Here is a 26,026-nt window from a genome sequence, read left to right on the forward strand (position 1 = left end):
CAGAAAATAGGGCACATGACGTTAGAAAAATTGAGCTATGAGCCACTATAAATGTTCTACTGGTCTCAGCTTGCCTTACTGACGATAACCAGCTAACTACCAAATACACCGAACGTTAGCAGCTGGCTAGCAAGGTTAGCGGTTAGCTAGAAACGATGAGAACATACCGTCTGTTGCTAGTGACACTTGTTCCGCAGACAGTAACAAAGACGAAAGGAAATGTTCTGCCTTCCAAAAACGATTTCAAGTCACGTAATCAGTGGTCTCGGTGCAGTGCCGTGAATTGCTTCCCCGCTGCTACTAGCACTTATTTTCCTCTGTCTTCGGTCCCACCTATCCGTTCCGTTTCGAACGACAACAGCTCCTACAGAGCTCCCTCTGTTGTTCACTATTCTCGCTCTAGCTCAGAAATTCAAATCGCATCGCGAGATTTTGACCATAGTTTCATTGAGTTTTGGTTTCTAGTGGTGTAGGTTCAGCACCATATTTTGGCTTCTGTATCATTTTACCATGTCATACAAGAGAGATGATATGTAATCTGTAAAACAGATTTTTAAAATTATTATTTTATTTTTTAATATAACCACCAAAGTTGAAGATGATCACTACTCTTCCCAAACACTCACATCAACCAGCTGCATGTATGTTTTCCTATATCTATTTTCTGTTGGGTATACACTATGTTACGTATCAAATCAAATCTTTAACATTTAGTCAAATAAAAAAATATGAGTACAGCTTAAAGGCATATAAGGCTTGATGTTATCTTCAAGTTTGGGCCCTTCGAAGATTTCTCTGTCAAAGCAACTGGTCAAACAGCCATCATCTATCAGGTACTCATAAATGCCAATAATAATTTGTATTATTAAGAGATCAAAGTGAGCTAAATCATCAAGCATGAAGAAGTGTTTTAGGGACGCCTATAGTGTACACTCATTATTACCCTATATATAAAACTATTGGGTTTAAACCTACAAGGTCAGACATTTATAAAGTACATGAATGAATTTGTTGAATTGGCAGACAGGGCAGTTCCAGAAAGACAAATCTAATCCAAGCTACAGAGGATTACACGATAGCTCTGTGTGTGTTTATAATTAACACAAGAGGAAGTGACGAAAGAGCTGGTGGAATTTTACAGCTTTTCTGATTATGACTGCCACTGACATATTCAGAGACATGTGAGAAACACTTTGTTTAGCAAGGATTCCTTTCAGCCTAATTAGGGAGCAAAACCGACCAAAACAAGTAGCAGCCTGAACCAGACTGAGGAAATAATGTGATAGCAGGAATCTAGGGTTCATGTTCTTTTGCTGTAACAAGGTTAATGATGTTTTATATAAACCTATCAAACTGTGGCGATGAAAGATTTCTATTCAAAATCCTCCCTTTGTGAACCATAAACAGATATGAACAGACATTATAATAGTATAAAATCCCTGTGGAAAGTTGTTTTGGGTCAGCCATGTACTGCAACAGGTTTTGAAATATGTTCACAGCATATTCCATTTTAAACAAGGGCTGATCTTGAGCCCGGGAGTGTTTGTGCTGGAGTGTGGGAGACATGAGTCTGCACTGTGGTGATATATTAAATGGGTAGTTGGCCCAATAATACAGTGAAGTTAACTTAAGATGTGATGTAAAAATGTTGAAGGTCCCCTTTATAAATGAGTGGCAAAGGAACAGATTCATTCACTTTTACTCTAGTATTCTCAGGTTAAAAGACAGGATGCAGAATGAGTTCTGGTATCAACTTGTAAGATTTCAGCCAAAAACATCACAGTATCCAAAAGGCAGGCTCAACATGTCATGATTCCCATGACTATGAGCAGAAACAGCAGTTACTGCAAGGCCTGCTCCCTCGTCCTCTTGACACATTTACGCTTAGTCAGTTCCAGGACATTGTCCAAGGTCACCTCTGCTCTGGTTGGAAGGATCATGTCTGTTTGAAAGAGGGAAGATGTAATTCAATGGCCATTTCACCACTATTAACATAAGACTGTACTATTTTAAGTGCAGGAATATGAACAGAATTGGCACAGTAGATGCTGAGAAAGAGATGCTATAAACAGAAGACAGCCACACATGTAAACAGAGGGCTGATAACACATTCCAGCTGAGGGGTGCAGAGCCATTCCTGATAGTAAGGGCTGGGCACAGTGTGTACACTGAAATATATACAGCAAAAACACTCATTTTCTTCAGAATAAAATGCCATTCTCCAATTCTTGTGTTCAAATTTGGAACTCGACACACATCACTTATCCATCAGTGGAAAATGTGGTAGTTTGCAATGTGAATGTAATCCAAGTGAGTGATAAAAATTGATTCACAGTTTGTATTTTTGTTAAAGTGGTGACAGAAATCAGGCTTTCATCATCAGGACACATTTATTTGAATACTTTCTGTGTGGATATTGAGTACCATTAATAGATCAGCGCTGCACACACTGTAGCCATCTTACCATGGTGATTTGTCCATAGTAGGCATTCTAGATTACTAAAGCACTTCTTACTGTATGTTGTACAGTATGCCTATCCAAGAAAACTGTTGAAGCTACACAAGGTGACTGTTCAAAGTGCAGATGAAAAACTATCAGGTACATACCTAAAGTCCAAGGAAACTCTTGTGCTATCTGCTTAACAGACTGACGGTGACACCTGGTGGAAGACAACAGTACTGCCCTCCACATGAGACATGACCACCAACACTCAGGAAAACCTCTGGCAAATCTGACAGTTCTGTCAAACATGCCATTATCAAAATTGGTAATATATTCATCTAATAACTTTGACAGTTTACATGTGTGAACATTCATTTGGACAATAACTGAGAATGAATGAGGCATGAATTTTGAATGAGACTTTATTACAGCCAGCAGTTTACAATACATATCACCTTTCATAATACTCAGCTACCACCTTCTTGAACATGGCTGATATTCTGAGCACTGACACAGTAAAATGACATAAAACAGAGGAATGCATTCAAATTTATAATCTCAATTTTTTTCTATTTTGCTTTTTTTTTTCCAACAAATTTTTCTTTATGAACAAGGTCTAGTCGAACCATCTATAGACCTGGCAGATTAATTGTTTTCTTTTTATAAGAAATAATTTATCATTTTGCGATGTTTTCAGAGTTTTAGGTTTTTCAATGTTTAATATTTTTTTTCTCTTTTTCCATCGGTGAAGCAGGTTTCAAATGCTCAATCTGTAAAACAAAACAGAATATTGATGCTTACGCTGCAGTTAATTTACTTATGACATCTACCGTATAATTTCCTTTCATTCGAGTCATCAAATATCAAAGTAAAATTCCACACACCTTAGACACTGGGAACACCGGCCGGGGTGGTAGACTTCTGAGCAGCCTCCTTGGCCTGGTGGGCCTGAAGCACAGCAACAGCCTCATCCACCTAAAAAAAACAAGAACACTCAATGAACCACTGCATTTGAACCATTTCCATTGAAGTCAATTAAGCAGTAAATTATAGCATGATCAGGTAATCTATTGAGTCTTGCCTACTGAAAATGATACCAGCAACCAGGCTCGTGTCAATTTAGAGGAACAAAGACTGGCATAGACAGAGGAGAAAATAATGACGGCCAACAGGCTTCCAGAGATATATCCAACTGACCTTTGAGCGCAGCGACTCAGGTGACTCGAGCATGTGGAGAAGTTCTGAGTTGTCGATCTCCAGCAGCATACCAGTGATCTTGCCTGCCAGGCTGGGGTGCATGTTCTGGATCAGGGGGAACAGACGCTCACCTGAAAGAAGAAGAACAATCATCAACAACTATTTTAAATGTATGAAACCAGACTTGACATGTCAAATAACTTGGTAAATAGGAAAAATTCCATTGGTTTTTCCACAACAGTTCTGTTCTGAGCAGATTGTTTACTAACCCAGCATCTGCTTCTGTTCCTGAGGAGGGGCAGCAGCCAGCATGGAGGCAGTCAGGGGCTCTTGTCCTTGGACATGGACAGCAGGCTAAAGGGAAAAAATGATTTGAAATCAAGCGACAAATTCTAACCAACTGTAAAAATTAATGACAACCATTACTACTGAATAATTATCTAAATCTATTTCTATACAGCATGAATGAGTGACTGAAAGGCGAGTGCTTGGTATTGTTAAAGTTGTACTGATTCAGACTCAAATTGTGCTTCTTGACAAATCCGTGTTACTGTTTGGCATAAACCATTTTAAAATTATTTCTGGTTAAAAAAAGGTAGGACATTTCTTATCAAACCTCATGTGGTTTAAAACATTTTAAAAACCAATTTGCAATACCGGTGTTTATGAATAAAACAATGTAGAGATTTTCAGTGTCTTATAGTGGGGCCAAGTAAGTCAATGGAAGACCTACCTGCTGCATTGGGACCTGTGGCTGGGAGGCCATGTGCTGCTGAGGGTTGCGCACACCAGGAGCATATTTGTACTGGGGCATGGCGCGCACTGGGGCAGCAGTGGCTGAAGCACCGGCAGGGCGTTGGCCAAGGGCCTGGGTGGCTGAGGAAGATGAAAAGGGCACTTTATCAAAACTGTATCAAGTGATTAACTTGTAGTGACAGAGGAACATAATACAGCAGATTCTATGTTCCGAAAGATGAAATACTTACGCATTCGCTGGGAAGCCATCATGCGTGGGACCTGTGCGTTGGGTGTGGTGGTGGGACGGATGGTGTTGAACGCCTGGGGCCTGGGAGCTGATGGGCGCATAGCATTGGGCATGTTTTGGAAGTCTGAAAGAAGAGGAAACAACATTAAGATCCAAAATAAAGTAGTTAGAATTCAGTTATTTTAATGTTAAAGAGGTATATTAGTTGTAAAATCGCATGGAATCAGGTGTGATAAAATGTTTCTACTTACGTTGAGGACGCACTCCTTGAGTGGCCCAACGGGGGCTGGGGCGGAGCTGGGCCAGCTGGTTGGCAGAGTAGTAAGCAGCACGGTTCTGGGCCTGAGGGACCAAGACAATGATTTATCAGTATCCTTGCTACCGGCGCCACGGGATAAGGCAAGCTAATCCATCACTGATTGCACGCAACACTACAATTAAAGTATGACTGCCATGTTATTTTACACTTGCCATCTACTTATGTCAAAACAAAAGATTAAACAGTAAAATGCAACAGAGAAGCAGAGCTAACCCTCCCTTAACCTTCAGCGTCATGCCAATCACTCGTTAATTGATTGTAGATGGCGTTCTGTGGGACAGCTTTTTTAAAAATGCTGAAATGGTTGACCTATACTTGGGTGGCAGTTATTATAACTGGGTGTCGTCTGAGTGGAAAACACTGCAGGAGGCAAGGAAGAACTACAGGATATTTAAGTTGTCAGAAAACCAAACTTCCTTGTTAGTCACAAAATATGAGTGCAGAGGATGTTATCAACGAGGATATATTTTCAAGTGTTTTTGGCTGACTCGGATAATTTGAGCCAAAGTATACGGCTTAAGAAATGCAGTGTAGAGGTCGGCGCTGCGGCTGCATAGTGAGAAAATGACCAGCAAACACACACACACCCAGGTGCCTTTGCTCTACTTGCCCTCATATGCCAACAGTAACCAAATTATTCTGCTGTAATGAATGTCAGAATGGGAAGATTATGTTGGATTCTGTCGCTGACCGAGAGCCTATGTGTGCGTTAATTTGCACAGTAATTTTCTTCACTGTACATTAACGGGTTAAAATTATCATATGAAACAATTAAAATATACAAGATAACAGTACATGCTTCAGGGTTTTCATTTCGACAGATGGGTGCTGGAGACCATCAGGTTCCCCAAGATAAACTCAAAAACTAGTAGGGCCAAGAGGGAAGTATTTTATTGAAGTTTAAGTTGGGATTGTATTGTGAAAGTTAAACAGAAGGACTGTAATGTGCTGCTGTTAACATGAAAAAAAGAAATAAGTTGTTGACAAGACAAACTGATTCATCAGGAGAACTCAGCATTCAGTCAATATAACACACACTGAGAAATGTATTGCTACAATGGACTGTGTTTACCATCATAACTGATCGGACAGCCACATCAAGAGATTGTTCCCTTTAAGCAGCATGATGGCAAGTGAAGTAGCAAGGTGGCAACAAAATAATCAAATATGCTAAATTGTTTGTCATGCATACTCAGCAAATTGGGTGAGTGGGTGGGAGACTCACCTGAGGTATAGCCGCCATGAAATAGCCTGAGGGTGGGGCTGGCTGATATGGGTTCAGGACAGGGTTGGGCACAGCGCGGACTGTTGCCATCCTCTGCATGTACTGGTTGGTTAGATGGGCCTGGCGCTCCTCCTTGCGCTGGGCCAGGGCCACATACAGTGGCTTTGTAGCAACAATACGCCCATTCATCTCTGTTACAGCTTTAGTGGCCTCCTCTGGAGAAGAGAAACACACAAAGCCGAAGCCTTTGCTGCGGCCACCTTCCATCATCACCTATGTGAAAAGAAACGGATTAGTTTCTAATCTGAAAATAGATGCCTTGCTAATCACCATAAAATTACATCAAGATTTTAGCGTAAGTAAGAAGTAAATCTGTAATCAAGCCATGAAACATTGTTTAAATCTTTACCTTAGCACTTGTTATGGTTCCAAATGGAGAGAATTCTTTACGCAGACGCTCGTCATCTAGGCCATCATCCAGGTTTTTCACATATAGATTGACACCCTGGAACATGGACAATGACATTGTGAGGTTTTGTAAAAAATAAAAAGATTAAAACAAACAAAGTAACATATCAATAATGAGTCAAACCCCCATCCAGTCATGGGGGTATCGGGAATTAATTTGACTTTGAATAGGGAAAGTGTGCATGGTAAAACCATGTGACAGTAGAAAAACCAACACACCTGGTATCTGGTCATGCGATCCTGTTTCATCTGCTCAAATTTACGCTTGAGCTCATTCTGGCGCTCCCCTTTCTTCTGTGCGCGGCCCACGTACACTTGTCTGCCATTCATTTCTTTACCATTCATGTCGTCCACAGCCTGCAATGAAATAAATAGCCAACTTAGACGCAGAGATGAAGTGACGGTGCACGTTTCATTTTCCAATGTGATACGTGACGGGGCGATGTCCCTAAAAAAGGCAAGAACCAGGAGTTGTTCCAAACCTTCTGTGCATCTTCGTGTCTCTCAAAGCTGACAAAGCCGAATCCCTTGGATTTGCCACTCTCATCAGTCATAACCCGGATACTGAGTGCAGGTCCTATAAAATACAACAGCTAATCAATACATATACATACAATACAAGCCAAATCACATTGGTAACATGTCTCTGAAAACGTATCGTTGTCTTACCATATTTGTTAAACAACTCCCTCAGCTTCTCGTCATCCATGTCCTCCCCAAAGTTCTTGATGTAAACATTGGTAAACTCTCGGGCACGGGCACCAAGCTCAGCCTCCCTCTCTTTGCGTGACTTGAAGCGTCCAACAAATCTGTTGGTCAAATAATGTAGATATTGGAACAACTCTCATATACCAAGATAAGACTCCTAATGACCAATGTATTCCAATAACTTCTGCAGAAATATCATTACTGAGGTTCTGTCAATAATTGTTTACGAAAAATCACTACTTCATTTGCCGCCTTCAGCAACATTACTTGACTCTCACCCACCACTAGTTGCAGTGTGGGACATATGTTTTTTTGCAATATGAATGATGATTATTGGAGATGGGTTTGTGGACAAGATGCAGTTTCACACAAACTCTTATTAGTTGTAAAATTAACATGTTAATTTGAATCGCCCAAAATATTATATTTATACAAGTGTAATTGTGGTCCCACTTACACTTTTCTGTCATTGAGCAACATGCCATTCATTTTCTCAATGGCGCGCTCAGCAGCCTCGTGGGTCTCAAAGTGCACAAAGCCGTACCCCTTTGAGCCATTTTCATCACAAACCACCTTGGAAAGGGGAAATTTGAGCATGTCAACACAAACCCAAACACCATGCATTAAAAAAAAAAAACACGCACACAATCAGCTTCAAACTGGTGCAATTTTAGTCATGCAAACTAGTGGATTCCATGTAAAGCACTAAAGTGAGTCCAACAATATAAATGCTGCCACGCCTACCTTGCAGGAAAGGATGTTTCCAAATGCAGAGAAGGTGTCATAGAGGGCCTTGTTATCAATTGACTTGTCCAGGTTCTTGATGAAGATGTTGCCCACTCCACTCTTTCTTAGGGAGGGATCACGCTGAGACCACATGATGCGGAGGGGTCTGCCTTTGATCACATCAAAGTTCATGGTGTCCAGGGCTCGCTCAGCTGAAAACAGGCACCAAAATGTTAGGACTTCTGATGACACTAGGTTTGTACGTCTGATTTGTATTTTCCGTACTGCAATAACTTCAGTACTTTTACAGAATTAAATTGACAGATGCATGACATGTTCCGTAGTAATTGTAATGTGACATCACGTCGCATCAACGTGCATGCAAAACACCAATAGTGGTAATTGCAACACAGATTCTGTAACATGGCATTTATAGTCCTCAAAATGGAGTCAGGTGGTGCCACATCCCTCTCGTTAGCGGTACTTGCAGTATAACGTTAAGGTACACCTACCATCAGCCGGCTGCTGGAAGTTGACATAGGCATAGCCGAGGGATCGGCGTGTGATCATGTCTCTGCATACTCTGATGGATAGGATGGGCCCAGCCGGGCTGAATTTCTCGTAGAGCATGGCCTCCGTAACGTCTGGATGCAGGTCTCCCACATAGAGGGAAGCCATTGGGTAGCTAGGCGCGCTGGGATTCATGTCAGACGACGCGTGTTCTCCGGCAATGCGTCAAATGTAAGGTTATAGTTGCTTGATATTTTGTTAACAATCGTCGGCTAATATAAGCTTCCGATATAAAGAGGTGTCCTTTTTCAGTATCTTCAATAACTTAACAAAAATATAGAGCGCAGACACATACACTACCTATCTTAACAGTTAGCAACGTGGGCTAGTTAGCTTGATTAGCAAAATGTCGGAGCGTGGCCTAACCGATGTGGCTCGCACACTTCACGATTTTGAATCAGTACTCCGTCCTAGTCAGTTAGTAGGCGAAATAACCTGTAGTAAACGAAGCAAATGTTGTCGTTTACAAAGGTAACTAGAATGTCAAAGCCCTTAAACGGAGAAATAAGTAGTTAACAATATAACTGGCTAACGTTAATCACCCACGCTTTCAACAATGACGCTAACTGCTTGGCTTGCTAACGTTCTTCTCGTTTCCGTCTTTCGTTCTTTTTCGAAGGCAGCGTCTTCTTCGCGTTGCTTGAGTTGACAAATGAAATCCTGCTTCACCGATTTTTTTTTTCTTATAAAAATATGACTGCGTGTGCTCTCTAGCTTTTGGTTTGTTTCATAATAATAAAATGTGTGCCGAGACTAGCTCCGGAGCACACCCTACGCAGACGGATTACGGGAATGAAAGGAAGGTCGGTGGAGGTTGTTTCTCGATTCTAGTCGAAACCACGGCGCGTTCACCACTAAGGTTGACGTCACACATCTCGCGATATTTCACATTCGATTTAATTTTGAGCATTAGATCATTTTCATTTTAGTTACTGTAACTGTAGTCCCCAGCTCTATTTGGCCTTTTCACAGGTGAATAATGTGTCGAATGTCAGCTCCAACAGCCTGAGCCTTATCCATTGCCCTGTTTTTCAACTAACGTTGCCCGATGTACTCGTTATCATACCATGTTTCCCTGAGACAGCAAAACTGTGATCCACGAGCTTCCTAACGTGTGAATGAAAGAATACTAATTTGATGTAATTCATTTCCAGAGGATAGAAATGTACTACATCCAGTCAGAACAAAACAACATAACTATCCATATAACAATTATCTACATATTAGTGTCACGTTCTAGAAAAACATAATCTCTGTAAATAGATTTAAAAGGGCATTTTTGTTTCTCTTGAGAATGAAAGGGAGGCATATAGATACAGTTGTTTAAAAACACATTTCTCGGCAGCTGCATCAGCTCTGGAGATAATCCTCCCCTAAATGTGTGGACATGTAATCAATGTGTGTATTCAGGCTATATGTCTACTACTTTGGACTGTTATGGCGTGTCTGGGGCTGAGTATGTTTCATACACGTGATGTGAGACACACACCTTGGCTGAATAAAAGTGGATGCAGTTCTCGGCAACTAAAGAGTCAGTTTAGCCGAACGCATCCTCTAAGTTTATTGATACTGAAGTAGTGTTACCTGAACATATGTGATTTAGGGTAACTTTAAAATGGACTATAAAAGAGTTCGCCTGCAGACATTTTGCGGCATTAGACCAATCATTTTAAAGTAATCTAATAAAAGTGATCTAAACAATCTTGATCAATGAATCACTCTTAATGTTGATTAAGGCCAGATCATCTATAGACGGTGAACCCAACTGCAAAGAGACGAAATGCTCCACCCACAAAGCATTTCGGTCGGGTTTTGGAAAACACAGCAGACATTAGATATTATATAAACACCACGACGATGTATTGTAATTCATTCTTATCACAATATATACCCTATTGTTTTCTTTTAGCATCACCCACAACATCCTTGATTACAATTGTGTGCCGACTCATTGGGGGCAAACTGCTGGAACAATTCTTTGCAGAGGATGTGCTATTTCTGTATGCTATATACTGTATTTCTCTTCACTCATGGGGAGGGTTTAAGAGATGGGACTGCAGCTCAACATTCCTCTGTGGTGGCCTTACAGTTGCTCCCATCCAGTCATGGCAACAGAGTTGTGTAGAACGAATTGTTTTTGGGTTTAAGTTTTCATTTCTTCAGCTGTTCATTAAAGCAAGCTTTTTGATTTAGGGACAAGGCTAAAATCCCAAAAATTATTCACCCCATTGCTCAGTCTTCTTTAATTAGCTTAGCACTTTGGGGGTGAATGAGATTTTGCAGTAATAAACTTTACATGTCTCCAGTCTCCAAAGGTCCAGCGTAATCAAGTGTGTGGCCAAGTTCATATATTTTCCATTTATGAGGAAATCTTTGGTTTTTCCGCCAACAGACTTTTATGATGTTGTTCAAGGACACGTTACAAAGGAACAAAACACATCATTGACCATTGACCAGAGTATTTGCATTAGACACTAAATCAAACTGGTAATACAAGGAGATTTTGTGAGTCCTCTTGTCTGCTTCCAGCCTCTGACAGAGCATCTCAGTTATAATGGTTGATGGATTGGCCATTTCCAAATATAGCAAAACTTTTGCAATAATACAATAATCCTGAGTTGAAAGTCACTAACTTAAATTATAGTTGATTTTGGACAATACAAAAATGTTGAAATAAAAAAAAAACTCAACGGCTGTTGGGCCAATTAAGACTACCAGTTGAAGCTTTTACATTTTTTTTTTTTTTATTCCACTTACATGAAATTACACATTTCCCCAAATAACAGTTATGCTTGGGTGTTCTGTATGAAAATTCAAACGACATGAACAAAGCTAGCCTGCCCGACAACAACCATCCTTACATCTCCACAAACTACTTCTTACCAACATGCAGTTTAGGAAAGTATTGAAAGAAAAAAAGAATAAAAGACAAATCAAATAATGTTAATTTGAAAAAGCAGTAACTAGATAAGATTTCTCTTTTCTTTTTTAAACTGCTGTGCTCATAAAAACAACAAGCTTGTGTGCTTTTTTGTTCTTCAAATTTTTCTATACCTCGTAATTGATACATAGAAATACAAAAGCAGGTCACCCGAAAACAAAACAAAATAATAAAGAGTAGAAAGTTGAGAAACTGACAGTATATGGAATGTAACCTTTGTGTTCCAACGAAACCTTGCCATCCGTCTCCATTACACCTCCACCGTTTTTACCTCTGCGGTCATTGCTCCCGTTAGTACAGCTGCTGTCTCCTAAGGAGCCAACTCCTCATTTTGTGAAACCACAGATGTATCATCAAAAGATGGTGTTAAATCAAGAACAGGACCGTTAACATGAATAGGATACACACTGTACTGTATAACTGTTTTCTGACTCTTAAAACTCAACCTGCTGCATGTTTCATGAGTTGAGATCTTCCCCTCTCACCCACCATCTCAATAATGCATCAACCCTAATGCTCCCACACCACACACAATAAAAGGTCAGCAGACAAGCAACCAACCCCAAACACACTTTATGCTTCCACATGGACCCTCCCATCACACAATTTCAAACGTACCCTCCCTCCCCATCCCCTTTCCCACAGTTACTACAAAAGAAGGAATAGTAAACCGAGAGGAATGAGATGAGTGTTGAGAGAACTAAATAGAAAAAGATGGAGAATTGGATGACAATGAGATTATGTGGTGGTCTCAGTGTTGATGATCATGATGAAGATGGACCGGGAGGATGGCAGGTAGACAGGGATGACTATGGGGGTCTGGCTCATTCTACTGGTTGTTCCTCTTGATCATCTACGTCAACCTGGTTATCAGAGGTCCACAGCTAAGAAAAGAATACAAGCAGGAGAAAGGAGAACAGGAAGGTCAAAGAGGAGGGGGTAATGGTAAATAGGGAAACAACCATTAATAACTCATCTTAAAATTCTTTATTTTAATTTGAATGGACAGTTAAAAGTACTGCATAGTGTCCACTGTCCGGTGACCAGAAAAAGCGAAACCCCTGTTTCTGGACTACTAAATAACGGTTAAACATTTAGAGAGACTTTTTGCATGCTTATGTGCAAGCTGACCATGCAGATATCAGCACATCAGGTGATGCACCTTTGAGTAGATACCCAATGAAGTTCATAGCAAAAGGTGTTGAATGTTATCAGGACTGTTGTGGCTATGTCAAGAACCGGGTTTTAACTGAATGTTCCTTGAACAATTACAGGAGAATTCTTGCACTTCAGGAGCTAAAATTATCTGACTGAAGTACAGCAGCAATGAATACAAAACTAACATGTTCACTTTCAGATTTGTGTCTTTGCAATTTCTGCTGCTGCCCCAACACAATGGGTATGAACATAATTTTGTTTGCATAGCACAAAGCCCTAACTTGAACACCAATATCCAAATAAGTGTCCCATTTACACTGAACGTATGCGTTTTTGGAATTATTTCTAGAAAGAAATAGGCTGTTGAATTTAAAGTTATTTTTAAATGCGTTAAGCATCATAAACTGAATAAGTCATCTAGCAAATAAAATCAGAACTATCTGCAGGGCTAGCTATCACCAGGTGAAAGTGAGAAAACCTGGGTGAACTGAACATTTAAGATGAACCGCGTTGCTACTTAACAGTGTAAAAACATTGAGCAAACACAGATTATATGAATTTCAATTACGGCTGCAACCATTAGTTGATTTATTGATTAATCACCAGAAATATAATCTGCAACCATTTTGATATTCGATTAATCTCTTATATAAATCCATGTTAGTAAATTGAATAATTTAGTTGAAATGAGACATTTGAAAACGTCGCCATAGGTTCTGTGATTTGCAATTTAAAAGACCAAACAATTAATTCAGAGAATAATCAATCAAGACTAATCAATAATAACAATAATTAGATGCAGTCCTATAATCTACATTATTGTTTTGTGGACACAATCTGTTAATGTCATTGGAGTTTAAGAAATGGAAACTTACTGTCAAGTTGTCTCTCAGTAGCTGCATGATTAGTGTACTGTCTTTGTAGGAATCTTCACTCAGTGTATCAAGCTCAGCAATGGCATCATCAAAAGCCTAAAAGATTCAAAACACATTTTTAACTGCAGAAATGATGGTCTTAAACAAGTTGTTCTGAGTCAGTAGAATGTGTATGCTACAGGCCAGTTTGTGTACACAGGTTTAATAAAAGTCCTCACAAAAAATACATGACACGTTAATACATTTGCATTACATTATGCAGTTTAATATCTTCATACGTATGAAAAGAGTGATGTGGTGATATGAACGTACTTGTTTAGCCAGCTTGCAGGCCTCTTCAGGTGAGTTGAGGATCTCATAGTAGAAAACGGAGAAATTGAGAGCAAGACCAAGACGGATTGGGTGTGTGGGCGCCATCTCAGTTTGGCTGGTTTCATAGGCTGATTTGTAGGCATCTTTTGAGTTTGTAATGATGGCTGAAAGAGGAAAAAAGGCACATGAGATCTGTGGAATATTTTAACAGACAAGTGCCAGTGAAAGTCAAAATTAACTTCTTTTTTTTAATGTTTCATACAGTGTAGAAGAAGCATGCATTTGCAATAGCTGTGACCATGTATGTGCATGGATTCACACACAGACAACTCCACAATCACTCATTGCAGGATCACCTTTGTAGCCAAGTGGTTACAGCGCATGCCACATTACCGCAACGTCCCAGGTTAAAGTCCAACATTGGGACATTTTTTGCACATCATCCACCTCTCTCTGGCATGTGTTGGTAAGTGCTTTGAGTAGGTTGTTAGACTAGAAAAGAGCTATATAAATACAGTCAATTTACCATTTAAGATTAAGTTGAATCACCCACTCACTCAAACTGTTTAAAAAAAGATTACGGTCAGCTTATAAAACATCGAATGACTTCTCTACAGCAACACGGTAAAAATGAGTGTTGCACAGTATACCGTTACTAGAAAAGTATCGCAATACCCTGCCGTTAATGGTACAATTCCCAACTTTCTTTTTTAGTATCAGTACTTTAAAACATGACACCGTTTAAAAAAAAAAGCCGTATTTATGAGTTGCATCGATGTGCTTTACAGTCTCTTTCTATTCTCACATTTCACAATAAAAGCCCAACATATGCATCACTGCTTATGAGAGGGAACTAAAGTTGCTTCTTTGCAAAATGCTACGAGTGAATTTAATAGAACAGCTTACAGTATTGCTTGTACTTTCACCTGCAAGGATCTATCCTTTCATGAGCAGCAGTGAGACATGCGAAGGTGGAGAGATACTTAATTAAGTTTCTCCTGTCCTGGTTAGATATTAAAATGTCTGAACACACCATACAATAATTCACTCATGTTTAAGGCTTTTTTACATGCGATTCTTGTGTTGTAAGAGTGCTTTGAGTGGTCGCAAGGACTAGAAAAGTGTCATCTATTATTACAATACTTTTCTTGATGTTTTAGGTTTCTCTCGTGGTATAGTTTCAGTATCGAGATAGGGCGGTATCGTATCAAAGTCATACTTTTGGTGTTGTGACAAACTAATGACTAATACTATAGAAGGGCCAGACCTCTCTGTGGGATAAACAAGGGACTGTTTTCAGTTTCTGTTGAGTGTAGAGCACCAGGAAGTCCAACACACAATTGTTTCTAAAGGCCTAATTTATGTATTTGGGGTTTTTGGAATAGACTAGGGGCGGTATATTTTAGATGTAATTTCAGTCTAAAAACCCAAATAGATGAACAAGGTTGGGAAAGAAAAAAAGACAAGTGTGACAAGCCTGCTTTAAATAAGCCCACACTGAACCAGGATTAAGGAATTTCATAAGGCCAATTCAGAGCTAACTTGTTCAGACTAATTCAAGCCTGGTTTAAGATTTTGGAAAATACGCTTTTTGCTTTCTTGCTGAGAGTTTGATGAGAATATCAATACCACTCTCATATCTGTTCGCAAAATATAAAACTACAGTCAGCAGCCTAGTCAGGTTAGTTTAGCATAAAGACTGGAAACAGCTAGCCTGGCTCTGTACAGTAACAAAGTCCAGCTACCAGTACCTACCTGCTCACCGATTAACAAATTATATCTCACTTTCTTTATCAAATTAAAAGAGTATTACTTTCTTTTAACAACATAAAGCATATTTCTTTGTTATAATGAAACTGAATATATCCTTTGTCTTAAATAACAATGGTGGTGAAGATATGAGGCGGCCATGTCTTTTTAAAAAGGGGTATCGCAATTCCTTTTTCATCTTGCATCGATTTGAAAAGTCATATTTGAAATGCAAATTAACCATTTTGTGAAGTATCGCTACATTGTTAGGTCTTGCAATCCATCTTTCCAGACAGCAAAACATACACACGCATAAATAATGGCATGAAATAAATTATTCCCACCCCCACACACAGATGGTAGAAAGGAGACTTAACATAGTACTTACATTCCCTCTCATCTCCTTTAGCTACCTCAGCCAAGTAGCGGTAGTAATCTCCTTTCATTTTAGAATAGAATACTTTGCTCTCTGGTTTAGTGGCATTACAAATGAGAAAGTCGTCCAAGAGACGCTGTGGCAGAAAACAAACGAGAGAGCAGAAAGTTAGAAAACAACACAAGTCAACTATAATGTACATAGTTTGCTTTACGATCGGGCTGGCAGACCTTGGAATCAGCAGAAACAGTTGATTTGTATACTTGGGTACTAAAGGTATAAAATTAGTACACAAATTATTGATAAAGACCATTTTTACACCGTTTAGTACAAGGCTCATTTAAAACCCACCACTGAACCCATAAGAGCACTGGTTGTTATTTAAACCCATTCAAATAAACATCGTAGCCAAAATATCAAAAGCATAATTTCTCAACAGAAGTAAGAGTAGTGACTACCTCCAAAAGCCTTGAGCCCGAGACTTTCCTGAGCTACATCACAGATGCTACAGAGACCACTGAAAGGGATGGATACGTGTGGAAGGTGGATAACATGAAAGCATAGGGGAGGCGAAAGGGACAGTAGAATAGGGAGTGACGATGGTGGAAAGTTGAAAAGGTTGGAGGGAGTATGGATGGAAGATGGTGGGGGTGGAGAAATATAGGAGAGTGCTAGGCTGCTGAACTCCTGGTGAGCTTTTGCTGAGGAAGTAGGTCACTCAGAGCCCAGCTTGGCTCTTTCCAGCACAAGCATGCACCACTCGACAGCCTCTCCCTGTTGCTAACCGTAATGCTAGCTGGCAGGAAACAACCTACCTTATTGTACAACTAAAATATAAACTGATTGTATGGACCCAGTTTAGAAGTGCAATGATGCCCTCTATTTATTTGGAGCAGGTAGCTCAGAATTACACATTGAACCTTTAAAATTCTACACCATCATAAATATTTATCATCCCTCTTGTTTCACCCAATGCAGTGCTTTTAAATGTGCTGTGGACGCGCCAGAAAAAACCTGCCACAAGAGCGCATGCCTATCTTCCCAATATAGCACCTGATTCCTTGTTAACTAACGCAAATTTATCGAAACCGAGAGCGTGGCATGCAACTAGGGATGCTAATTTAGTTTTTTATGACTGATAGAAGACCCTCGTTAACCGGTCATTTACTGTTAACCGACCAGATTAATGCCTTGTATGCAGGGGTGCTGCGGTTGAAGTGCCCAACAAGCCACACAACTGCAACGATAAGCACAAACGGGTAAATTCATCATTTAACTCTTGCAGCAGTGAATGCGAAAAACAGCAATTGAGTTCAGGAAAATTAGCAGCCACAACGTTGTGTGCATTGTCTTGGACACATTCAGTCACTTTCTCAGTAAGTCTCCACTGCATGTCCGCAGTTTAGCTGCAGGGTTGTCAGCTGTGTGTCTGCCTGGCATAACTTTACTCTGTCAGTATAACACAAGCCCGGCGACCCACTGTGTGAGACGTAGGCGAGTATTAAGTCAGCAGGAACGCTATAGCCGTGAACGTAGCAAAGTTTAGTGCGTTTATTTTATTCATATGTGAATAAATGCTACAACTCCTTAAGACCCATGTCAGCTGCTGTGTCTTGCTTGCCTAGACGCTCCTCCGAACTTTGGTCTGCTCTGCTGTAAATTGCACGAGTCACATAGAAAAAAATAAAAATAGGCGAAACTCAGGATCTGTAGATGAGCAGTGTCTGTGGGTGCTTTAGCCTGTTAACATGGACTCTGAAATGAAAAGCAAGAGGTTTCACAAGGCACTGCTCAGGTAGGCAGTGTGGCCCAGGCGTAAGAAGATAGAATTCACCATGGAATTAGTGATATGTTAAGAAACCTAGCCCAGACCTGCACTTAAATTTACAAATCCTCTTGTATTTCTAAATCCATTAGATGAGATGACATAAGTTATGGGCATGAATAATGATCTCTACATGGAAATGGTAATATAAAAAAAAGGGGGCTGACCCTGAGTAGAAGGCAACTGCACCTTTATGGCCAAAATGATAATCCTGATTATATTTTATCAATATTGAGCTCCCGATTATTTTTCACTATTATTCATTGATTTAGCAACAAAATATTTGTATTGCACGTTCACATTTGAATAAACAGAGCAATGCCTTCACTTCCATGTTGTGATACAACCCTGCTAATGTAGAAATTAGTGCTGCACCATATTGGAAAAAGGGCTTGGACTGGATGGCTTCCTCGTCACATCCCGGATGATGCTGTTGCACTCCATTGAGACAAGACAAGGTCGACTGTGTATACATCAATGATGCTTGGTGCTCAAACATTAAAGTTGATTGACAATGTTTCACTGAAAAATGCCAGCCATATTATCTGCCCAGAGAATTCATCATTGTTTTTTTTTCCATTTACATTCCTCCTTTTGCAAAAAAAATTAATGTTTTTGTTCTGTTCCGTCATGTTTGTAGCATAAATAGACTAAGACACAACTGTATTACATTGTGCAACTCTGTGTTGCAGAATGACAATGATCCTTGCATCATTGATTTGATATGCAGAGCAAAACTTAGAAAAGTCAGTATTGCAGGCAATCGTGTTAATTTAATTGTGGGAAGTCAATATTGTGAGCACATTTAATATTCCATTAATTGTGCAGCCATAGTCACAAGTTAAAAAATTTGGTCTGAAAACAATGTAATGTACCATGTAATGTGTACCACACGACTCCACCTCAAAACCCAGATCAGTATTTCTAATGGATGACATGGATTTTTGCAAATACGGTAAGATCCTGTTTTTTTACACAGAGCATTTATACTTTATCCAATGTATAATGGAACAATATGGCTGATGTAAGAGCCTGCATTTGCCGAATGCCTTGAGACTGATAAAGGGATCAGGGAAGCCCTCTGGGATCTGTATGTGGAACTGGGCCACTGGCAAGGGCATAGCTAAAATCGAACTACAACCATAGCAGGACTGTTCAAAGTACATGAAACTTTATAATCATATTTGACTAAATCTTAATCTATATTCTTATTGTATTCAAATAACAGAGATTGCAAGAAAGGGTAATGCATGCAAAATCCATGTTTGCAATTAGTTTGAAAAACAGAGCCACTTTATGCAATTTGCCAATTGTTAAGGTGAGAAAATAAGCTGCACCGTTCTTTGTAAACAACCAAGTACAATAACATTAACATAGAGGAGAGAAAGTCCAAGGGTATGTGCCGCTATCCCCATTTGATTCATCCAGTTTGTCCCTCTCTATGGGGGCTGGCTTTTTATTCTGCCCTTGAGTGTGTTCAGAAAAGGAATAAACACACCTTTTGACGTGGTCGGACAACACCTTGTACGAAATAGTTTGCTTCATACCCCAGCCATATCCCCGTCCTACATCCTCCTTCTATGCCCTATTTACCGTCATCCCTCTCTATTTCGGTCCCCATAAGGCAGTTCGGCCGAAGCGGAGGTCAGCGAGCCAGAACGCTAGTGGCTCAGCTGCTGTAATTATAGGATTAGGACATGGTGAGTCACCAGGCAGATAATTCAGAAGAACAGGGCTCGAAATACCACATATACCATAAATTGTTTCTTGCATCTCAAAACTCTGATGATACCCTCTCATCTTGGTGATGGTACTTTGATAAAAACATGGATGTCTAATTAGGCTTTAGAATATGAAAAATTAAGTAAAGTAAAACATTGTACAACAATGTTGGCTGCCTCATCTTAATTACTCATAAAATAGTTATTTGCTTCTTTCTGTAGAAAGAAATCGTAAGAGTCCAAGTGGGAATTGTATCAGGTACACCTGTACAGTCAAATGCAGTCTAATGCCGTATAAAATCTACTTAGCAAATCTGAATTATTTTGAATCACTAACTGAATCTAATTAGGTTTAGATATGATCATGTAAATGCAATATACAGAATAAAAAGATCTGTGCAAATTTCTATGCAGACAGTGGGGAGCTAAATGTCTTTGAGTGTGCAGTGCAAAGTGCGTGGCGGAAATGTATTTTAGTTCACCCCTCTCCTGAAGGGTGTCTCTGTCTCTGACTGTGTTGCCGCCCTTCTCGAAGTACAGCGGAGGAGGGAATGTGAATGACAAAGCAAAAAAAGAAAGAAATTGTAATAAAGAAAATGTATTTTTAAATTGCTTTATCTACAAACAATTTCGCAGACCCCCTGTTGAAAACCACTGCTCTAGGGGCATGCACCCAGACCCCATTAGAGGGTCAGAGGTCCACCCACCATAGTCTCTCTAAATCCTCTGGGAAATACTGATTGATATGCTTAAAAAGTAACTGGGAGAGTCAAACAGAAGTTTTAGTGTGGACATTATTTTGTCACAGCACCAACTGAGAAGCCTGGTTAAGTTGAAGGTTTCCTACATTAGGGTTTAAAAATCAAGATGAGATAAGATATTTGTTTGCCTAGCACCAGGTATAAATAGAACTGGCTATCGGATCCAAACCCTACCGACATGTCATTAAAAACAGAACATATTGAGCTTTGTATAGATAGATGTTATGGCAGGAATAGTGCTTTAGATTGTTCAGATGTACCTTACCAAGTGGCCACTGAGTGTATTTACACACAATTTACTGCATTGTGTGAGGTAGTGTTTTCTGCGTTTCCTTACTTTCTCATATCAGGGTAATCCAATTATAACATGACTGCGGCTCTCACTGCTGATCAAACAAGAAAGTTGGTGACAAATTTTGTTGTGGCTTTTTTTGCCTTTATTGGATAGAACATATAGATAGGAAAGGGGACGACAAGCAGCAAAAGGCTGCAGGTCGGACTGAACCTGGGCCAATGCGGTAAGTATTCAGGTGAGCTACCGGGTCACCTAAGTTGGTGACATTTCAAAAGAACCGCTGCTGCTGCAGGTGTCTAATGAAAGACGACAACATGAAGCATTACCAAGAGTGACTCAGACTTAATAATAGGATTAACACACTTACCACTTCCCATACGGCTAAAAATTCTGGCTAACTCAGACTACGAATCATGAACCAAATCAATATAAGCTAAGTATAAGATGTTATATCAACTTAAAACCCTCATTTTGCATACTCTCACCCAACCTAAATACTTTTTTGTGAAGAAGAATGCCATGATAAGCTATAGGTCATCACTGATGACATAATTATAGATGGAAAACTTCCAATCAGGGATATAAATGAAGCGCTCAGGGTATGGCACTTCTTTACAATATCCACTGTGTCTTATTGACACATCCAAAAACCTGAGGTTGACTGGAGTTAAGCCTCACCAGCAATCTATATGCCAAAAGGAGCTGACCAACTGAAGTAATTTGCATGAGGTACCATTTCTATAAATTTAGTCAAGAGGCATGCATTTCCCTCTCATCGGTTACCTATGTAAAGTCCTTAAACGACTAACATTCCCAACGTCTGGTTATCACACTTGCTGAAGATCCTTAGATCCAGTAAAATTCGTAAAATGAACATTAAAATCAGATTTAACATTTATCCACCTTTAACCATGCAGTATAAAGAGCCTTAAACACTTTCAAGACAATGCACTTTGTTATGTAAAAGTGATATGGACACCTATGTCTAAATGACACAAAGATTTAACAGAATGATAAAGTTATCATCTCACCAGCACGTCCTGGCAGATATCTTTTAGCTCTTTCTCAATGGTTTCCTTGCACTCTTTGGCCATGGCCTTCTTCCTTTCGCTGCTCTCGGACTTCTGCTCGATGCTGGACACCACACGCCACGAGGAGCGGCGGGCCCCCACCACGTTCTTGTAGGCCACCGACAGCAGGTTGCGCTCCTCGTTCGTCAGATCATTGCCTTCCTCCGTCACAGCCTTCATTGCAGCAGCCATGTCATCATAACGCTCAGCCTGTTCAGCCAGTTTGGCTTTTTGCACCAGTTCCTTCTGGGATGCCTCGCTCATGATTGCTCACTGGAAAAAGAAAAGCAAGTCAATTAATTGAGTGGCAATAGGACTACTTGTTTTTATTTGGACCATCACCGTATCACAGTAGAGCAAAAGCAATTGAAAAATCAAATGTCAATTAATGAGCCTAAACAATTGGTAAAAAAAAAGTTGTGGAATACGATGTTTTTGAGGCTTGCTGCCTTCTAGGAAGTATTTCTAAAGTGAAACACTGAGGCACTCCATGGCAGTTCAAGGCTATGGGAGTGAAGAGTACTTCTCAGGGACAGGGAAGGATAGCCAGGGCTATCAACTAAACACCACAAGCGAGCACAAAAGGAAAGCTACATTGACAATGTTTAAGCTAAATAACTTAGCATTAAGCATCTTTGTTGGCTAAATTAGAAGGTGCAGTAAGCAAAGATCTAGTTGCATTAAAATAACAATTTACCAACAAAAGGCTGTGAACGTGGTAATTTGAGAAAAGTGGTGATAATAGTACTATTAGCCACTGTTCTATAGCACTGAATTAGCCCTGCAAGTTACTCTAAGCAGTGTTGAGTGCTATGGGTTGGTAAGAGGAATAAATTAAAATATCAGCATATACAATGTAAATGCAGTCTATGTGTAGACTTATCACACACCAACACAGGAATCACTAGATCAATAGTCTCCATCCGTTTGACCCATCTAAAATAGCCAGCGGGAAGCCAAAGAATCAATCACTTTTTTCCATTCCAGAATGCATGTACAAAATCTGTCCTGACATGCAAAAAAGAAAGCAAATTGCACAAACACACAACTATATAGAATCAAAAAGCTTGAAATATATATATATATTTTAACACTAAAACATGCATCTTTGTTACATTTCAAGAAAAACACTAAACTAGTGGCATCTGTCAAATAGGAGGCCCTAATTTACAATACAATGAAGTTAACATAATGAAAAGTAACAAATGAGTATTAGTAATGTTGTTGAAGCAGACATACCACCACTCAAACAGACACACAAATCAAAATAAGTGTTTCAAGTTTGCAAAGGGCTTTGGCCAATTTGTAGGAACTTAAGTTTCAGCAATGAGAGGCTGGCGATGTACCCATGGACATGATGCAACATGACCTATGGGTAAACCGGGTTGTAAATGCATTTCAATCAATGTCTAACTAATAAAAAGTAATTTCGTAGTTACAGTTTAAGTCGTGTGTGGTTGTAAGAGACTATTCGCCAAAATAATGGATGCAACAGTCATAGCACAGATACTAAAACGATCTATTGCCGTCTAGCCTCCAGGACAGACGCAGATGCGCCTCCCTCACCACACCCATCCCCGTACCTGCGGTTCGCCCAACAAGCGAGAACACGGAAACTAAAGTGCGGAATTAAAGCGGATTACTGCGATTAATGTCAGTAGATTTGACCGAGACAAACCTATAAGCAATTCCATTTAAGTTTAGTTGCATGCAACTACTACTAACAATAAACACCATTAAACGCAGAAAAAGCAACCACTACTGTTAGGCCCTCGTGACCCGTTTCCAGTATGGCACCAACTATTTCCTGAAACGGGAGTATTCCAAACCAGGCAGCTTTTACAAATGGGCTAGGGTTATACCCATTTGTGTAGCTACTTTGATAATCTCGTAATGTGTACACACAATTTCAAACATTTCTGTTCAACTCGAACCGAATTCTTAGTTTGGTTGGTTGGTTCGCGAGACGCCACCCATTTTAAAAAGGTGTGCATCTGGGTTTAGCCGACAGTCTGATGGCAGATGTGATATAAATCACACTTTGTCCCTTATTGTTAATTTTGCTAACGTCAATGCATTAACCTACTCGACACATTACGCCAGCAAGTACAACTGATACATTGACGTTACATTACAGTTATTGTAGCTTGGGTGAATTGTCAGCACATTTGTAGTATTACAGACGCTAAAAACTGAAATTACGATAATACGCGAAGACAGACATATTTACATGAAACAGTTATTATTCCTCCAAGACAAAGCATTCCCATTACTGTTGCCTCACGATAGTTAATGTTATTTTATTAAAAGACACTGAATAAATTAGCATAACCTGACAAGTTACTTTAGTTAACAGGTTAATGTTTGACGCCAATGCAACAAAATATCGGAGCTTCAACCTTCGACCTGACCCGCCTTCCACGTCTGCTGCTCCATTTTAAAACCAGCCATTAGACATATCCCAAACTGTAGCTAAGCTAGCCATTGTTCTTTGGTCTGATGATTGTCGCCGCTACATACAGTCAACTGGAGGCAATGCGCTTCCATTATCACTATATTTTACGAGGAGTTAGAAAACATAACGATACATTATGCAAACGTAAAAGTGCAGTTTTAAAAGTTTTAAAGTCCTTTCATACCTGAGTACTGGCAGTTAGCAGTGATTTCGGCGTGCCAAGCTACAGCTGATTCTCTCAGCTCGTCTGTCTGAATGCAGTCCACGGGGTTTCCCTCCAATCATACTAGTCCAAGGCACGGACAGAGCAGGGGGACTGACGTCAAACGTTACCAGGGCAACCGAACACGAGACGTTGTGGGAGGTGTAGTTTCCCCTCCCATTACCATCACTTCCTCGTCTTCAGTGAAATGATGACAAATTATTGTAAAAATGCAGTCAATATTAGCTCATTTCAATGTTTTTATAGTTAATAATATGACTCTTTTCACACTTGTTAATGTAATCAATGTACATCCCCAAATGTATTAAAATAACTTCTGAATAAATTCAATGTGTGTCATATTAGTGTTGCATAGAGATACATATTTATGAAAACCTGAAACATCACAGTAACTGATATGGAAGTCAACATCATGCAGGTTCAAACACTGTCCTTTGTCTTACTGCAGATCACAATTGTGTATAGGAACAGAGGCAGAGACAGAAACTAGGCATACTAACTGAGGTGACTAACACTGAAAGGAATTCTTAGGCCTCAAATTAATTCCACCCATGATATGGGTGCTATGACAGAGATCACGGCTGTGTGGAGCTGCTTGGTGATGGTGTCACGTTTTATCTAGAGACCACCAAGCTCCTAAGCTATACCAGAGTGACATTTCTATAACAAAATTAGATATTGTCATTTTCCACACAGTGGTGAAATTGTGTCCGATTTCAGTTTTGAAAACAAATAAAATAGATTTCACTTGGTCATTACGGGCTATTGAGTGGGCAAATATTGATGGGCAAATATGGCAAAACATGTAACCATTTAAAATGAGATCTACAACACAATAAAGCATACAAAAAGTGAAGGGGTCTGAATACTTTATGAAGTTATTTAGAATTGAACGTCACTGGCAACACAGACATATCTTTACATTACAGTTCATTTCACTGACGCTTTTGTCCAAAGCGACTTACAATAAGTGCAAACAATCATGAGGATACAACTCCGAACAGCTAGAATCTTAGAAGTACAATAGCTTCAAATAAACCAAACAAAAGTGTAACATACAGAAACAATAGAATACAAATTCAACCATTAGCTACAAATACGCCAAAGCAATGTATGTGCAACATACAATACAATTATTATTATTATTATTTTATTCGTCGAGGTGCAGTCGAAAACAGGTGAGTTTTCAGTCTGCGACGGAAGGTGTGCATACTGTCTGCTGTCCTGACATCAATGGGGACGTCGTTCCACCAATTTGGAGCCAGGATAGCTAAACAGGCGGGTTTCGTTTGAGAGGTATCTGGGTCCCACTCGCAGTGAGGGAGCAGCAAGCCGATTGGCCGATGCAGAGCGAAGTGAACGCGCTTCTAAAGCAACAAATTGAATACCAATATATCAATAGTGTGACTCATGAAGGACCAACATTATTAGTGTTGGTCAGTTCTTGCAACATTCCCACTGAAGCAGTGTCATTAACACCTTCATACGACATTTCTCATTATAGAATTTAATTTATCATTAGTTTGTGGATTAGCAACCAGAGGGGTCTTATTCTCTGACAAGTTAGTAAAACTCAGATTATTATAATGTATGGGGTCTAAAGCACTAACTGAAAGAATTGAAG

The 26,026-nt window shown here is 39.7% G+C and overlaps 3 protein-coding genes across 3 annotated transcripts in view; all 3 read right to left on the reverse strand.

The window, feature by feature from the left end:
- Positions 1–381, reverse strand: part of LOC115021196 (E3 ubiquitin-protein ligase RNF19A-like) — a 24,139-nt gene extending 23,758 nt beyond the window's left edge. The window contains 1 exon segment of the mRNA XM_029451446.1: positions 168–381. The gene's annotated coding sequence lies outside the window, so the exon portion shown is untranslated.
- Positions 382–2,847: 2,466 nt separating this feature from the next.
- pabpc1a (poly(A) binding protein, cytoplasmic 1a) lies at positions 2,848–9,457 on the reverse strand. The gene is made up of 15 exons (XM_029452354.1): positions 8,584–9,457; positions 8,090–8,283; positions 7,803–7,918; positions 7,307–7,446; positions 7,120–7,214; positions 6,857–6,994; positions 6,579–6,674; positions 6,170–6,442; positions 4,877–4,967; positions 4,627–4,749; positions 4,374–4,516; positions 3,910–3,994; positions 3,641–3,771; positions 3,328–3,418; positions 2,848–3,213 (listed from the first exon to the last, which is right to left on the reverse strand). The coding sequence occupies exons 1-14, from the start codon at positions 8,774–8,776 to the stop codon at positions 3,329–3,331; spliced, it is 1,908 nt and encodes a 635-aa protein (XP_029308214.1). The 5' UTR covers positions 8,777–9,457; the 3' UTR covers positions 2,848–3,213; position 3,328.
- Positions 9,458–11,359: 1,902 nt separating this feature from the next.
- LOC115021730 (14-3-3 protein beta/alpha-like) lies at positions 11,360–24,519 on the reverse strand. The gene is made up of 6 exons (XM_029452355.1): positions 24,364–24,519; positions 21,686–21,997; positions 16,065–16,188; positions 13,928–14,091; positions 13,616–13,711; positions 11,360–12,466 (listed from the first exon to the last, which is right to left on the reverse strand). Exons 2-6 carry the CDS (start codon positions 21,986–21,988, stop codon positions 12,407–12,409), a joined length of 747 nt encoding a protein of 248 aa, XP_029308215.1. The 5' UTR covers positions 21,989–21,997; positions 24,364–24,519; the 3' UTR covers positions 11,360–12,406.
- Positions 24,520–26,026: the final 1,507 nt, after the last annotated feature.

This window comes from Cottoperca gobio, chromosome 16 (genome assembly GCF_900634415.1).
Source record: "Cottoperca gobio chromosome 16, fCotGob3.1, whole genome shotgun sequence".
Taxonomy (NCBI): Eukaryota; Metazoa; Chordata; class Actinopteri; order Perciformes; family Bovichtidae; genus Cottoperca; species Cottoperca gobio.